We start from the raw sequence: 17,771 nt of genomic DNA on the forward strand, positions 1-17,771 counted from the left end.
ATAGCTGTTTTACATTGACAATTTATTCATCAATAAATTGACGAAGTTCTTCATCAATTAATTGACGAATTTATTGGCAAGTAGAGATGTGTTGCTCTTTCACTGTCTGCTACTTTGGCACTGTTCCGCAGTTGTCACTGGAGCTGACTGTTCCGCTGCGACAAAAGAAGCAGTGATTTTTCGGAGCGTTTACTGCAAAGTGCAATTTACTAGCGCCAGAGACATAGCTCAGGCGTGCCGGCCACAGCAGAGCAGATTCTCGCTCAGCCGTTGCGATCTGCGCTTGTATTAGTCACAGTGTCACACACTAAACACAATACAGTCTCAGTACAGTCGTGTTTGATTTAAAGACATTGTATTTCAGCGACTATATAGAGCAATGCGTGTATTGCTGGTTGCTGCGCTACAAATATTTTAACAGTTTTTGTTTACAAAATCACATAGACAGCAAAAAACATGCGACTGTTCATTTGTTTTTGTTGCACTCGCGGAAAAATTTTGAATATCTGGCACTGTACTCACTGTATGATGTCGTCGTTCTATGTGTCTTTTTAAATTGGTGATTGAAGATTTATAACAAATATTTTGCTTGCATATATGTATTACAACAAGGTTTATTTTCATGCGTTGGTAAAAATAAATTCCACAGGAAAGATTTTCTTCGTTTATCCATTTCCAATTTTATTTGTAATAAAAATTTATTAGTAGTAATTTAGGACAAAATAACGGGTCACGACGCTATATCAAATTCAAATAAATAATGCGAAAGCGAAATAACAAATTGAGCTAAATCTACGAAAGTTGGCACATGACATCGCGGCGTCTCGTTTTCATGTTTTTTGTGTTAGTAACTGTTCGTATAAATCAGTTTTTTTGGTCATGTTTTTTGGTGGAGACCCTTGAAGAGGGACTTTCGCTGTCTGTATCGTCCATGTATATGTATATGTTCTCCTCGTTTTCGGAGTCCGACATTTTGTGCGTGTGTGCGTGTATGTATGAGGGTGTGTACGTGTCAGTCGTGTGGGGATGCCCCCTTACGGGGGCGTACGTGTCTTTTGGTTTATTTGACTGTCTGGTATATTGTTTGTCGGGGGTCGCAATTTTAAAGAAATGTATTCTAAAGTAATGCAAATAACTGATAAATAAGTAAAAGTGTGACTTACCTGGGCATAACCTCGGCGCAGGTACCTGTAACAAAGATACCGACGGCCTCTATGCTTAAGCCGGGGATTAGGTCGGTGATTAAGAGGCAGGTAGCCTTAATAAAGGCAGGTAGATTTTGTTCCTTGCACTACACTTTCACAAAACACGTCTGCTCTGCTCGGCTGCCAGCTCGGAACTGAAATGCAGTTAAAATCATTTTAACTTCAAGTAGTACCGCGCTACACAAAAATTGGGTAATGAATCGAGGGACGTACAATTCCATGATTTGTTAAATTTAAGTATAGCAGGCTGCAGTCGAAGATCTGTGAACGACGCACTCTTGCCTGCACTAGCTCTATTTCTATCGCATACGTCTATGCGATAGCGGTTTATATTATTAGCAAATTGACAGTCCTGAGTCCAGTAGTTTATAAAGTCGATGATGTTGTTAAAACCGGTTAACCTAAAAAACATTGTTTTGAAAAAAAAATATTGTGTGTTCGGGTGTTGTGATTTTGCACTATTATTGTATGTTGTATACAGTTATGAAAGTTATTACCATTTTATTAAGTTTTTAGGATGTCGCAAATTATAGCTCATTCCTTGGAAGTTAACAATAGAACGAAAGACGTTACCATTCATGGAAATATAACTTTTGAATCGTTGATGTTAAGTGAAAATGTTCTAAAGGGTATTAAAGAGTCTGGTTTTAGAAAACCTTCTCCGATTCAGTTAAAATCAATTCCTGTTGGGAGGTGCGGATTTGGTGAGTAGTTCAATTTGAAATTTCGTAAGTTTACTAGTTTTATATGGAAAATTTTGCAATGTAGTCTTCGTACCCTTAGCCAAGTTCTATTAACATATGGGTCACAAAGTCATGGGAGTAAATACTAAAAAAACTTTTGTTTTGCAAAATTCAACTGTTCATCAACGAAGTCTCTTTTAAGAGTGATAAATTAATTCCTACATTTCTCTAACATTTCGATGCCTTTTTTATAGAACAAATTGTCCAAAAATCTTTTCAGTTTCCAATATGACTTCATCATTTGTGCTAAATCTCTTTCCCTGGAGCATTCTTTTGAGCATTGCAAAGAGATGATAGTCTCTGGGGGCCAGATCTGGAGCATGCAGTGGGTGGGGAAGCAATTGGAAACCCAATTCTTGTTGCTTAGAAAGGGTTTCAATGAAGCCTTTAGATTGAACTTGACGTCACTTCTTTCGAGTAACTTTTTTGATATTATCATTCTACATAGCCTTACCCGTCATAAAGTGCAATCATAATTTTTTTACGATTAAACTCTTAATTCAACATATTAATTCGTATTATCTAAGGTAGTAGTATTTATGGCTAATCACCTTAAAATAATGACCATTTTTATTTAGTACAAAATAAAAAAAGTGTAAAGATTGTAGGTATGTATATTAATATAACTGAAAACAAACAAAACCTTAGACATATATTATAAATAAATATATGACAAAGAAGTACCTACTTTTGACTAAAAGGTAATAAGGCAGCTAGTTCATGAAACCGAAATACCAAACTAATTTTAAAATTTTCTTATTTATAATCAGGGGTAGTTTATTTTAAATTAGTTATTATGTAATTCCATATAGGCCACTTCCAAACTGGCTACTCAGTAGCGGTCTCTAAATCGCCATTGTTTTACATGTTAAAATGCTTCCGTTTTCAAAACGAATGACGTTAGCGAGCTTCTGTGGCAGAAAATCGCTAGTTTCCGCCACCACTGTCCACCACATGTTGCTGTAATCTCATCACAGGAGCCACATTAGTGGCTCAGTCAAGCCAACTTTAATTTAAATAATACCTGATAATAAATCGTCTTTTTTAATGACGTGAAAAGTAAATAACTAGTTTTTTTTTTAATTATATAAAGTGGTGTCTTCAGTAACAATTAGTTTCAGACGGGCCACTCAGTCGCGTTACCGAGAATGTCTCAATAGCATGCGCATCACGTGATTGGTGCTGAAAGCGGTCTTATCCACTAAAAGGTTTAATCTATATTTTTGTTTTTACAGATATAATTGTGAAATCAAAATCAGGCACAGGAAAGACTTTGGTGTTTTCTATAATAGCTCTGGAAACTATTGCAGTAGAGAAGCATGAGACACAAATTTTAATCTTAGCACCTACCAGAGAAATAGCAGTGCAGATTCAAGAAGTAATAGTCAACATCGGCAGCCATATTAACGGTAATAAAATGGATTGTGTTTTGTATTCTATTCCATAATAATCAGTGATGATTTAAATCAGTAATTAATTGTACTACAATGTGTTAAAGTATTTATATTTAAACCAGATACCTGTGAAAAGTGTTTGTAAATATTTGTCTACTTCTTATTGTGAGATTTCAAAATTATTGGAAAAATTTGTTAAAAACTGGTCCTCGTGTAGAAGGTTATACAGGGTGCATCTAAATAAAACCGAAAAAATATAAGGGGCGATAGAGAGATCTCTTCAAGTTTTTTCGAAAAGTTATGGATTTATGAGAAACAAAAATAAATGTGTTGCAATGCCTTTTTAAAGAGATGAGCTGTTTAACGCGGGTGTATTTTGCTGAAAGATCTAGTGGCCATGTTCATCAGAAAATCGCCCCTTACATTTTTTCGGTGTTATTTAGATACACCGTGTATATATAATTTAGAATGTGGAAAAATACCCAGAAAAATGAGAAACTAGTTAAATGTGTCACCTATAGAGTTGATCATCAGTCAATGACTACCTTTTTTTTTTTATAGAAATTGTTCAGAAATATTGTGATACTTTAAAGCGTATGTGATCGATGTTATGAAACTTATTAATAAACCACAAATCATATCTAAACTTATATTTCTCAAAAATAGTTTGATTTATCAAAACTAAGCATAAGTATCCTTTTTTCTCTAATAGTCTAGGTCAATGTTTTTCAACAATTTAAAAAATAAGGTTTTTCTCCAAACGTCACAAACCTATAACATTTTTGGCCGGTCAGAAGTCTCTAAGGTTGACATTTTCTTTATTGAGAAAAAAAATGGTATCTTAGCAACAGAAGAATTCAGTAATCCTTAGAATAAAAGTGTTAATCAAGTTTTAATTTATACAATTTATTATAATTTTTTAATTTTATTTTTATATAAACAAAGTTTACAATAATTTTTGTTTATCCACATTGATATATGAAACACACAGTTTGAACAAGTATTAAAATTAAATAAACAACTGAAACTGCCACTACCCTCATTCTTGGAGCAATTCTCAAAGCAGTCCAATACGTTTTCATTAATAGTTATATTATTTTATGATGTGAAATCAGAAATGACAGTGGTGCTTGTTTTATCATTACCACTATCAACTTTCGCAGTATTCTTTTCACAATATTTTCTTTATTCAAAAGTGAGTCTAGCCTGTAGCCTTCCACCACAGTGCTAGGTCTCCATCCTCCGTGTCTTTTAAGACAAGTGGGTAGCAGACTTTGGTGGTAATGCATGTTCACTGTACTCTTTCCAGTTGTCCAGCTTCAAAAATTTTGCCTCTTCTTGCAAGATGACACTGATTTTTCTGAATACCGACCTCCATTGGATGACACTTTCCACTAACATATCTGAGAAATAGTGAACGTTCTACCAATCCGGATGGACTTAAAGCAACATATTTTCGATAAAAACTTAAATAATTGTCTCTCAGCACAGGTAAAAGAATGTGGTCTCTTGATTTTGGTATTGGGAATTTTTATAATTAAGGCGGATTTCACATCTTCAACATTATCAATTGTTAAATTGACTAATTCATCAGAACGGCATGCTCCTGCAAACCCCAATATTAAGACGACCTATAAAGAAGTTTTTTTAAAAATTTAGTTTTTTTATTTTTAAATTGTTTACCTTTATCTTATCATCAAATATAAATTTTCAGGTGCACTAGTCAAAAAGCAATCAACTTGCTCCTTTGTAACATATCCCTCATTTTGTCTCTTGAGAAAAACATGTAACTTTGAATATTTGCTTATATCAATCCCTTTCTTTATATTCAACATTGACTGCAACATTGAATTTTGTGACCAAAGTGTTGACGGCTTCATTTTATTTGCTAAGTTTGAGAAATACACCATCTTCTGAATACAACTTAATTTTTTTTCTTTGCACCAATCCATAAAACGTTCATAAATTTCTTGAGATTTCTTTGGAAGAAGTTTCAAAGAAATCTCTTTCGCACCCTCCAGTATCTCCTCAGGTACAGTTAAATTTTCATTAGATTCCATTTTTACAAAGTTTTTAGAAAATTGAACCACAATCTCGAATGAACTCAATTAGCAATATGGCGACTAATGTTTGACAAAGTATCCATAACTACATCGATATAACTTTGCTTTATTATCCAAATTTGGTTTGAATAATTTCAAAGCATAAATTAATAATTAAATGGGGGATTTCGGTTGGAGAAAAAATAACATGTTTTATTCAAATTAGAAGTGTCTAATCCTAATATAGCAATGTACTATTTTGAAGTCAACTGTCATGACGATTATACTGTTATGGAAACCATGGCTTGCCATAGCAGGTACCTTGTTTTCTTGTGTACTGCCGCTGCATAGGAAAGATGCAGCACACTTTTTCCAAATTTTTATATTTTTCTAATTTTCACTAATTTGGTGATAGTGTAACATAACACATGACTCTTTTTCGCTTATTTTTCAAAAACTCAATGATTCAACTTAAAAAATTCCAACGTTGTTTTACCCTTAAACCAATTTTTTTAAAAAACGTCTGCTTTTAGCAACAAATACTAAGAATACCTTTTGTACGTAAAATTGAATGGAGAATAGTTATGTAGTTAAAAATGAAATGACGTACAGTGCGATAAAAAAAAGTTATGGTTATTTAAATCCAGGTACAACACTGTATGAGGCGCTCTCTAACATTAAACAAAAACATAAGTAAATATTTGAATTTATCATCATCAATACTCCCAGTTTCCCGAACTTTGTTAAATTGCCATGTTAATGAACAAAAATATAATCAAAATACCAAATAAATTTTTTTTTGGACGTTCTGTATCTCAAGAACCAAGCCATTGCTGACCCGTGTTCATATGAACTTTTTATCTTAAAATTAGTCAAAGATTCATCCTTTAAAGTTTGTACGAGTACTTACTAAACACGCTGTATACATATCCCTTTCTTACCCTGGGGTTTTCAATACAGGACCATCTTATATACAGGGTGTCTCAGTTTTTATCTGAGACTTCTGGAGTTGATAGTACAACGAAAAATAATGGTACTTTTTCATATAAATTTATTTTGAATTTTCAACCGTTTTCGAGATTTCATTTACTGAAATTTCTGTTGAAATAATAGAGCTATTTGAACTAAATTTGGTGTACGTTATATAGCGTGAAGTTTCCATAAAATACTATAATATCAAGACTTTTGCGCAACCAGTGGTGGAGATATGGGAAACTCATTCGACTATTTTATTAAAAAAATAGACGGGTCCTGTGCAAAATGATAATTGAATATATTTTCTCAAAAAGCATGCCAATGAGAAAAAAATGCCTTTTACATTTTCTCGACTGTCTGTTATACAGCAAATTTTTTTCGTTTCAAATTATCCAGATACTGTGTGATAATGATTTTTCAGATTCCTGTCAGAAATATTTCGGCTAGTTTTAATTAATTTAAACAAAAAATAAAGTAGCATCTTTTGAATCAATAATATTATTATTTGATTATTACAAGAATTTTAAGAGTCTCGTTAATTTCCAAGTAAAAGTCTACTTAAGGAGGTTCGATACCGAAAAAAATGGTAAGAAAGTTTTCAAAGCAACTGAAATCTGTTAATAAATATCCAAACTGCCTCGTGTAAAAATATCAGAGCGTTTGCCAATGTAGCTTTTTTGAGAAAGATATTAAAAATAATTATACTTTTATACATAGGTTCTTATGGGAGTTGGGAAAAAAATTTAATCAAACATTAATATTGATCTTAAAAATGGTTAGGATTGGGTAATAAAATTGTAATTAAATATTACTAAACATTTTAAACAATAAAAATATGCACTTACATTGTAGTTATTGAGATAATGGAAAGATCCAATGAAAGGAAATATGGCAACACTGTGCGCTGTATTTAATTCTCCGACTGTCATGTATACGGCGTACGCGCCAAGTACAGTTGACACTTGACAGTTGACCCAACTTTTACCACCACGCCACACTGATGTGCAATGTTGCCAGATTTCGCCCATAGTTTTATAAGCTCTTAATGAATACATGGACATATTTATTTAAATAAAAAGTTAATTGCCCTGCATTAAACAGGAAAAATATATGCGAGCTAATATGTGTGGTATAAATTTCATTCGTACTTCAATGAAACTACCATTTATAAGCATAGGCTTCCCACCTCCCGCACCGCCTGCTCCGCAAGAGATCTATCGAACCTCCTTAATTTTGCACTAATGTTGAAAACTCTCAATGAACATCTGATGATTAGGAAACTTTCTATCGAGAATTTTTAGTCTATGCTTTAGAATTTTCATCACGTAATTATTCATCACCAATAAACGGTATCTGCATATTCTTTTCGATTTTAACTTTGGCTGTGCACTTTAGTTATAAAAATAAGATCAAATTTACATGAGTGAAAGCCACAATACTGCGCAAATTGGTAGCTATTGCAAAAATAAGATTTAAACAGAGATAACAGCAGGGGAGATACCACATGACTCCAATGTCAATGTTAGTATATTATGATCAAGCCGATCGAAAGCTTTGGAAAAGTTGGTATACACAACATCAACCTGACTTCCTGCAAGCATCAGCAATAAATTGGGTTTTCTCAAGTAGATTTGAGATAGTTGAACGACCACTCATAAATCCATGTTGGTACGGAGATATTGATTTTTTAATATGAAAATAAAATCAATTGTGTAAAATTATTTCTAGGATTTTGGAGAAGTTACTTATAATAGCTATGGGCTGGTAGTTATGTCGTTCTTAGTACCTTTTTTATAAACAGGGTTTTGCGACTCTTTCCATACTTGTGGATATTTTATATATGTAATTATAGAATTGAATATAGTTTTTAAAGGTTTTGTGAAAATTATTTTACATTATTTTAGTAAAAATGCAGGAATTAAATCAGGTCCCATTGTAAAATTACCCTTCATTCTCTTAATTGCATGTCATCTTCAATAACATCAAAAACACAGTATTAGAGATAACAGAGGGCAATGTGGGTGTACAACTATTAACACTGTTGTGAATGAAATGAATCAGAAAAATAATTATCAAAAGCATTGACAATATCAGAAGGATTATTTAACTGAATCCTATTATAACTCATTCAGGATGGAATAGAGGTAGAATTAGATCTTGAATTAATATGGGACCAGAATATTTTAGGATTTGAGGACAGATCATTGTCTATTGAATTTTGATAATTTTTAAAGGCTAAACTAATGCAAGATTATACAATTAAATGTTTTAACACACTACAGAGCATGTATTGAGGCAAGTTTCCATTTTGAATACCTGTTATGAAATGTACTCAATACTACTAGTAGCGGCAATAATCTTTTATCAGTTATTTAATCTGATAATTTAATTTTAGCATTGAATTATGTAGTATGTAATTTTGTTATTAACCTTTTACTTAATTTTTTGTGAATTTCATCTTCATTTCATACATTCATTTTTGCTTTAAATTTTATTTTCTGAAACGGTGTTATTCACACAAAAAAACTTACTGGCGGCAAAAAATGTTTGAGAAATCTAAAAAACTTGGAAATTAATGATTCTTTTGAAGTTCTTGTAATAATCAAATTATAATATTATTGATTCAAAAGGTGCTACTTTATTTTTTATTTAAATTAGTTGAAACTATCCAAAATATTTCTAGCAGGAATTAAAAAATCCATTATCGCCCAGTATCTGGCTAATTTGAAATGAAAAAAAGAAATCCAATTTACCATAAAACAGAGAGAGAGATATCAACAAAATGTAAGGCATTTTTTTGTTTTCATTGGTGTGCTTTTTCAGAAAATGTATTCAATTATTATTTTGCACAGGACTGTACTATTTTTTTTTAATAAAATAGTTGAATGAGTTTCCTATATCTCCGCCAATGCTTGCGCAAAAGTCTTGATATTACAGTATTTCATGGAAATTTGACTCGATATAACGTACACCAAATTTAGTTCAAATACCTCTACTATTTCAGAAGATATTTACAGTAAATAATTTTTTTTTTTTCACTGTTAACACCCTGCGTCTCAAAAATGGTAGAGATTTCGAAATAAGTTTATATTAGCAAGTACCATTATTTTTCATTGTACAATCTGCTCTCAAAATATCATAGACTAAAACTGATACACCTTGTAATCATGTGATATAAATGCAGATCAACACTAATTAAGAAATCATGTTCCAGGTCTCAAAGTGGAATCATTTATAGGAGGATTGCCATTGGAAGGAGATAAAGAAAAATGTAAGAATTGCCACATAGCGGTTGGTACACCTGGAAGAGTGAAACAGTTGATAGATGAAGGAGTTTTGAAGCCAAACTCAATACACCTCCTGGTTCTCGATGAGGTTGATAAGCTGATGGAGTGTAGTTTTATAAATGACATAAATGAGATTTTTAATTGTTTACCTGATAGGAAACAAATTATAACCACTAGTGCCACGTATCCGGAAGAATTGTCCACCTTTTTGAATAAATACATGTTGTCGCTGACTTATATAGAAGTCGAAACCGGTACTCCATTATTACTGGGATTAAAACAGTTTGTCAAGATTATTAAACCGTATACGTCGGTAATACAAGAGATCAAGTTTAAAAACGAGGAACTTCTGAACTTGTTTTCCATGATTTCCTTTACACAGTGTTTGATTTTCACAAATTACCAGACCAGGGCAGAAAGTATAAGCAATTATTTAAACCAAAAGGGGTGGTGTTCCATGTTTATCTCGGCCGCACAATCCCAACCTCAAAGGTTGGAAACGGTAAAGAACCTCAAGAATTTCAAGTGCAAAATATTGCTATCGACCGACTTGACAGCGAGAGGGATCGATGCGGCGAAAGTCGACTTAGTCGTCAACTACGACATACCTACCAGCGCGGTAACTTATTTACATCGAATGGGTAGAGCGGGACGGTACGGTTCTTCGGGTGTTTGCGTTGATTTCGTCTCTAGTGGAGTCGCACTTCACCAGTGGCAATGCATGCTCGGTGTAATCGGAGGTTGTTCTCTTGGAATACCGAAGTTGCCAATCTGTAACAGCAGCGTATCGGATTTGTTGAAATTGGAAAGTTCTTCTGATAACTGTATTTTTGGAATTATAGATGATTCGTATGTACCGGAGATGAATACGTCTATTAAGAAAAATGTATTAGATTTGAAACGGAAGAAAAATGCGGGGAATGTACGGGAAGAAGAAATCGGAAGATCTAGCTACTCGGAGGGAAAAGATACTGGTTTATCAGGATTAAATTCCAAAGAAACGACAAAATGTGTTACAAATCATAGCACGGAAGACTTGGATCCGTCCGTACCTTTAAATAAACCATCAGATGGCACAATTAACAGAAATCACGGTTCTTGTTCTACTTTCAAACAATTAACTTCGACTTTCAGTGACACAAGTCGAGTATCGAGTGCTTTAATCGATCGAACAAACGAATCCGCGGAAACACCAGAAAAAAATATTTTCTATAAAAACAAGGCTTTGTTGTTTGTGACACAAATTCTGTCACGTAAAAAATTATCTGGTGAACTAGAACCAGACCTAAATGTGTTGCATTACTACATCGATGCTATTAAAAACCAGGACAAAAGTGAAATTGCTGAAATTGCATCGAATACAAGATTCAGATCAGTTGAAGAATTGTTAAAAAATATTGAAGAAATTGATTATTTACCTGGAACAGAAAAAAGTAAATTCGAAAATAGTATGGAAGATATATTCAAAATAGGTTACCATTGCGCGACGAAATCTAACTCTCGACACTGGAGTTCATACCTACCAAAATCGGAATTAAACAATTTCAAGAATTTACGTTTAAAGGAAAGACTAATTTCAAACGATTCTGATAAAGCTGGATATACAGAGAACAGTGATGATTATGAGGGTGATGAATTTTCCGACATGCCAATCGGTCGAGCCAGTGATGACGATGCGGATAACCGTCATTGTAATCCTGAGGTTATGAAGTGGACGTGCGTGGAAAAAGAGGACAATATCGACAGATACAGAGAAACTTATGATGGTGCGGACTGGGACCACTTAAATTCGTATTTTGATCAGTGCAGTGAAAGTTTGTGGCAATTGGGTTTGTGTTTTGAGAGTATCGAGGATTTCGATTGCTGGTTTTATCGTAAGTGGCAGTCTCAAGTGTTTAGTGTACGAGATTATGTTCAACAAAATCTGTATGTTCGAGAAATGAACCAGTATCAGGAGTCCAGATATAATCCAAATAAAAAATAAGAGACTGCAACAAATTGTATTTTTTAAAAATATGTACTTTTTTATGTTATTATGTAAATGGTTAACAATATTTTATGTATTCAAATGTGAGTCCGTTAAATACAAAACTATTTATATTCAGCTTATGTCATTATCATATACAAGGTGTTTTTAAATGAAGTAGCGAAAATGGTACCAGTGAATGTAGAGCTAAAAATAAGAGTATTGAAGTAAAAATACATTATATGAAAGTTGCACCCCTCTTAAAGGAGGGGATTGAGATTCACATTTTAATTTTATTCTTCAACATGAGGAATGCTAGAGACACAAAACTTGGTATGAGCATCCTACTAATAAAGAAACAACTTTTCAATATTTGTTCGATCATTGACATATTTTATAAAGGAGTGAAACAGTCAACCCCATTGCAATATTTTACTAAACATTTTTTATATGAAGCAAATTATTTATTTAAAAATATTTGTTGGGAAGACTGATTTATTGCGCAATTTTTTTACCTCTTGTAATATTTCGATAAAACTGATAGTTTTCTAGTAAAAAAATTAGATGCATTATCGTTCACTAAAGAGGTAACTGTTTCACTCCTTTATAAAATACGCCAATGATCCAAAAAAATATTGAAAAATTGTCTATTAGTAGGATGCTCATACCAAGTTTCGTGTCTCTAGCATTCCTCATGTTAAAGAAAAAAAAATTAAAATGTGAATTTCAATCTCTTCCTTTAAGAGGGTATATCGCCTCAGGGGTGCAACTTTCATATAATGTATTTTTATTTCAATCCTCTTATTTTTGGCTCTACATTCACTGGTACCATTTTTGCTACTTCATTTAAAAACATCCTGTATCTAGTGTCCTTATGCGATATCAGACAGGTTGACAACTTGTAAGAGTAGATGAGATTAAAATGTAATGTTCACTTTATACAGGGTGTCTCAGTGTGAACTTACAAAAATTTATCAGGAGGTAGACCAAACCTAAATAAGATTAAAATTCTTATAAAATATATTTCTGCGATGCACTCTCACTGAGTTACAGAGTGTTGTTTAGAAAAAAATAGCAACAACTTTCCGCAATAATTCAAAAACCGTTTTAGGGATTTAAGTGGTTTTTGAATGAAATGTACATCTATTAAAGGCCATCTACATGGTACTTATTTCCATCTGACACCAAGGGCGGCCTAGGCCAACTTGTCATCAAGGTTATGTATTCATAACTTTTGCATATCCTAGTTTTATGTAATTTGATTAAGTTTTTATGAATCTGCAATCAATTCTGAACAAAAAATGCGCCTTTGTTTCAGAAATGAACCGTTTTCGAGTAAATTAGGTCTAAAGTATCGACTGCATTAATTCGTGAGCATTAAATCAGTGATTTTATGACATAAATACTAGTAGCAAACGGACTGTGCCATCATATAAAAGGCAGTCTGTAGATACATGCTTATACAGGGTGTTTCAGTTCGAGTGAATCAATCTTTAACCACAAATAGAACTCAATAAATAATTCAGAATTGCCTTATAAAGCAAGGGTCTAAGCCTCACCATTTTCATTGTACAGGGCCATGGACGGTTTTTAAAATCATATTATTTATGAAATCTTTGCTATGGTTATAACAAATTGATTCAAATTTGGTGTGGTGTTAAAGTAGTTCCATTGAATAAAATCTAGGCTTAAGACACGTACGCAAATTTATAGTTCGATAGTTAATGCAGTTCTGAATAACATTTAAATTTTAAATCGATTGACCATTTCTTTTTTAAGAAATTAATTTTCAGTGTTTAAAGAATTAACACGTGGGAGATAGGGATTCGTTATATTTCTCATAAACCACTTTTACCGTTCATGCACAAATTTTTGTATGTGTAGAATAATTTTTTTTTATTATTTCGGTACAAAAAAAAATTATGATTGACCATTTAGTATGAAATAAATTTTTAAAAACAATAATGAATGAGTACGCTTAAATGGGGACTAAATTGAGAAAAATGAGCGCGAAAGTTGATGGAGGTTTGGTAATATTAAAGAATTCTTATCTGACAGGAATTGTAGAATTACACTGGACTTTTCGATTCCACACACACACACACACACACACACACACACACACACACACATGTTCAACAGACTCGCTGTCTTTGTTGCGCAGCACTATCTGTTTCTGTCATACCGACTGAACTACCTTAACATTTACATATGTGCATAATTTCCAAATTTTTGTAGGTCAATGGCGTAGGAACGGGTAGTAAATTGGGATTTTTTTTACCCCAACTTCTACGCTAATGACCTAATAATCATTTCGGATTCATTTTTAGATTCCGAGGACAATTCTACATAAAAAAGGTATACTTGTTGAAAATCGGTATAGTGTATCGTTTTACCGAAAATCTCAAATGAACGGGAGACCGTTCTTCTTATAAGAAATTTAGTTTCTTAAGGATAGGAAATAAATTTTAAATTAATATTATTATAATGCCACATATTACCTTAGAATTCAAAACAATATTAAATAATGTCTACATCGGCAAAACGACTAGTAAATTTTAAATATAATCCCTTGTGTATTATTTATTGCATTCGTAATGTACTGAATTCCTTCTCTGAGCTCATTTTTTTTGCGCTGCAGTGCGGTGGACAGCATGTTCAATGGCACCTTCCCTAAAATTTTATTTATGTCATTCTGAAGCAATTATAGGTATCCTTGCTCATTCAACGGTCCATTTGTTTCAAACAAATATAATTCCTTTAAAAAATTACACCTACTTATTAATTTTAAATCTGTGCTGTGCGTCCATTAAAGTATCCGTACAGAATGATTGCCATGAATAAACAACTAATCAATAATAGACTTATCTGTCATCAGGAACTGTCATTTTATTCTTAATATTTGAAATATTAGTTAGTGTTTGTAAAAAAATTGTTGAATATTTAAGATTCCCTTATCATTCATCTGAGATTTTCGGTAAAACGGTACCCTGTACCGATTTTCAACAAGTATACCTTTTTTATGTAAAATTTTTCGCGGAATCTAATAATGAATCCCAAATGTCATTGGTCATTAGGTCATTGGCGAAGAAGTTGGGGTAAAGAAATCCCGTTTTATTACCCATTCCTAAGCCACTAACCTACAAAAATTTGTAAATTTTACAGTAAATTATGCACATGTGCAAATGTTAACACCACACCAAATTTGAATTAATTTGTTATAAGGATACCAAAGATTTTGTACATATGTAATATGATTTTAACAACCGACCAATACGGCCCTGAACAGTGAAAACGGTGGGACCCTTGCTTTATAAGGCAATTCTGAACTATTTATTGAATTCTATTTGTGGTTAAAGTTTGATTCACTCGAAATGAAACACCCTGTATGTTTCCTACTCTAGTTTACCATTAATTAATTTTTTATAAACATTTTTATGCAAAAACGCATTTTTTTTAGTTTTTTGCTTACAAAACCTAAACTAACAAAAGTAACAAAGCAATCTGAATGCTATAAATAGACAATTTGTAGAGAATCGAAATACGAATAAAATGAGATCGATTGATTCAATCGGATAATTAAAATTTACATTTTTTTTTTAAATTCTGGTTGCATTGGTGCTGGGTCTATTTTAATTTTTCAAACGGATTTTGCTTCAAAAAATTAATGCAGCCACGGAGCAAATTCAAGCAACTGTTGATTTGGGGTTAATTCCTTAGTCAAACGATGTCGGGCATGTATTGAATGAAGTAAATGGGCAGCATTTCGAGCATTTATTGAAATAATTTGTTTTCTATTTTTATTTTTAATATTGTCATGATGCTAACATAATTTCGTTTCTGTTTCATAATTTTCAATTTTATTTTTAGTTCCGCTATACGTAGGTAACCAAATATTAAATAATTCATAGAAAACTTGTTTAGTTTCTCCATATTCATTGAGCCGCAGCTACATTGGAAACTGTACCTCAACGAAAAACAACTTTGTTTTTTATAATGTTAGGTACCTACTAGTTAACAACAAATAAAATCTTACGTGCATTTTTTGTACAAATTAATGCAGTCGATACTTTAAATCGATTTTCTCGAAAACGGTTCATTATTGAGCTATGAAACAATACCACATTTTTTGTTTAGAATTGACTGCAGATTCATAAAAACTTAATCAAATTACATAAAACTAGGACATGCAAAAATCATGAAGACATAACCTTCAGGACAAGTTGGCCTAGGCGTTCCCTGGCATCAGATCGAAAGAAGTTATTACGGAAAGTTATTATTTTTTTCTAAACAACACCCTGTGACCCAGTGAGAGTGCATCGCAGAAAAATATTTCATAAGAATTTATTCGTCTCTTATTTTCGTCCGGTCTACCCTCTGATAAATTTTTGCACGCTTACACTGGGACAGCTTGTATACTGATCTAACGTTTTAATATAAATTTGTATTCGTAAATCAAAGTTAAATAATATAAAAATTCAGAATTTGGCATCTACTTTGTGCAAATATTCAGCTTTGAAACAAAACCTATTGTATCCACTGGGTTCTTATCTGTATTTACTTTAATATGTAATTACAGCCAAGAAAAAAAAACAGTAAATATAGTAAAGTTTTCTGCCGTGTGTGGGACTTGAACCCACTACGTAGACCAGCTTGCCCTGGCCTCAGGTCAGTCGCCAGGTTTTGACCGCTCAGTTACGGTCGCACCTTACAAACTTCAGTAATCCAAAATGTTTAAGTACTATTAGACCTAAGACCTCTTGGGACATAACACCTTGAGAGATATGGAGAAAGTTCAGTACGTAGTTTTGAATGCCACCAAGAATTATTGTCACGTCCACAACTTTTTTCCAATTTTGTTGACATGTTGGAACTAGATATTAGGTTTTCATGAACAAGGTATTTAGGTTTAATGGCCTCTGGTCTTCTGGTAGCCATCAAAAGCAGTAACGAAAAGTCCCTAATGTTCTTTATGTTTTTACTGATCGTTTTCCCAAATTTTTTGATGGGCGTAGCAATTAGGTTTTAGGTTCATTGGTTTAGATTTCTTAAGTTCGATACTACTTGATGATACTAAACCACATTTTATAGTTCCATAGTAAATATACTCAAAATTTTCAAAAACTGTAGTTTAGGTGTCAGGGTTTTGTGATCAGGACATTCAGGTTTCATGGTTTATAGTCTCTCTATAGTCACCAGCCTGCTCTGACCTCAGCTCAGTCGTCAGGCCTTGACTGTGTTCACAAAAAATAAAAAAATAACATATAGAATTGTTTTTATGTTTTTAACAGCTGTTTTTCATAATCCTCATTTGACTCATGGTCAGATTCATTCATGTGACCCACATCGCTAACAATATTATCTAATATGTACTATTCAAGCAGTATTCAAACTGTGTTCCGTGAAATCCTGGGGTTCTCCACAACCTCTCTGGGGGGTTCCGTGACTCAGCCAAAAATGTAATGCGCTTAATGCAGAATTTGAAATGCGATAGTACAACAATAGCACCTGATTTTAACATATTATGTAAAAATATTCAAGCGCACATTCCAGCCATTGATTATACATACAGCGTGGTAAAAAAGTTCTGCATAAAATTCATATTTTCGTTAAACAATTTTTTTTTTCGAAAAACGGTGAGACCCGTCGATTTTTATTTGATCCAGGGCACCTTGTTATGTGGAAAATTTTTTTTTTTTTGATAATCCACTTACAGCAGCGATGACATAATTTTTTTTTTAAATGACAACGCATATTTTTTTCGTTCGAAATTGATGACAGTGATAATTATCTAAACAACGGTGTGAAAATTTCGATGTCTTACATAACAATTTTTTTTAGAAAAATGCACCTTAAGTTCTTATAAGTGATAATTGTCTACTTACACTATTAATGGCTCCGAAAAGGACAAAGTTGACAAAATTACATTTCAAACGAGTAAAATTACACTAATGTTTGTGTAAGTCTAGCGAAATTGTTCGAATTGCCCACCCTGTACCATTTGGCATTGTCCTAAGCGTGTGTAAACGCCGTCTACACTTCGTTCAAGCATTCCCGGGTCGATTTGATTTATTTCAAAACGAATACGGTTTTTAAGTTCTTCCAAATCACCTGGTCTGTTTGTGTACACACGCGATTTCAAATAGCCCCACAAAAAAA

The 17,771-nt window shown here is 32.8% G+C and overlaps 1 protein-coding gene across 1 annotated transcript; it reads left to right on the forward strand.

Annotated features, from left to right (window-relative positions):
* The first annotated feature begins 1,645 nt into the window (after positions 1 to 1,645).
* On the forward strand, positions 1,646 to 11,686 carry LOC108909675 (probable ATP-dependent RNA helicase DDX20). Its single transcript, XM_018714071.1, has 3 exons — positions 1,646 to 1,909; positions 3,184 to 3,357; positions 9,574 to 11,686. The coding sequence occupies exons 1-3, from the start codon at positions 1,723 to 1,725 to the stop codon at positions 11,628 to 11,630; spliced, it is 2,418 nt and encodes an 805-aa protein (XP_018569587.1). The 5' UTR covers positions 1,646 to 1,722; the 3' UTR covers positions 11,631 to 11,686.
* Positions 11,687 to 17,771: the final 6,085 nt, after the last annotated feature.

This window comes from Anoplophora glabripennis, unplaced genomic scaffold (assembly GCF_000390285.2).
Source record: "Anoplophora glabripennis isolate ALB-LARVAE unplaced genomic scaffold, Agla_2.0 scaffold451, whole genome shotgun sequence".
In the NCBI taxonomy this organism is placed as follows: domain Eukaryota; kingdom Metazoa; phylum Arthropoda; class Insecta; order Coleoptera; family Cerambycidae; genus Anoplophora; species Anoplophora glabripennis.

Coding starts and splice junctions, on each gene's coding strand:
- LOC108909675 (XM_018714071.1), top strand. CDS start 1,723: ATGTCGCAAATTATAGCTCATTCCTTGGAAGTTAACAATAGAACGAAA. Junction 1,910..3,183: donor TGTTGGGAGGTGCGGATTTG/GTGAGTAGTTCA, acceptor TTGTTTTTACAG/ATATAATTGTGAAATCAAAA. Junction 3,358..9,573: donor CATCGGCAGCCATATTAACG/GTAATAAAATGG, acceptor ATCATGTTCCAG/GTCTCAAAGTGGAATCATTT.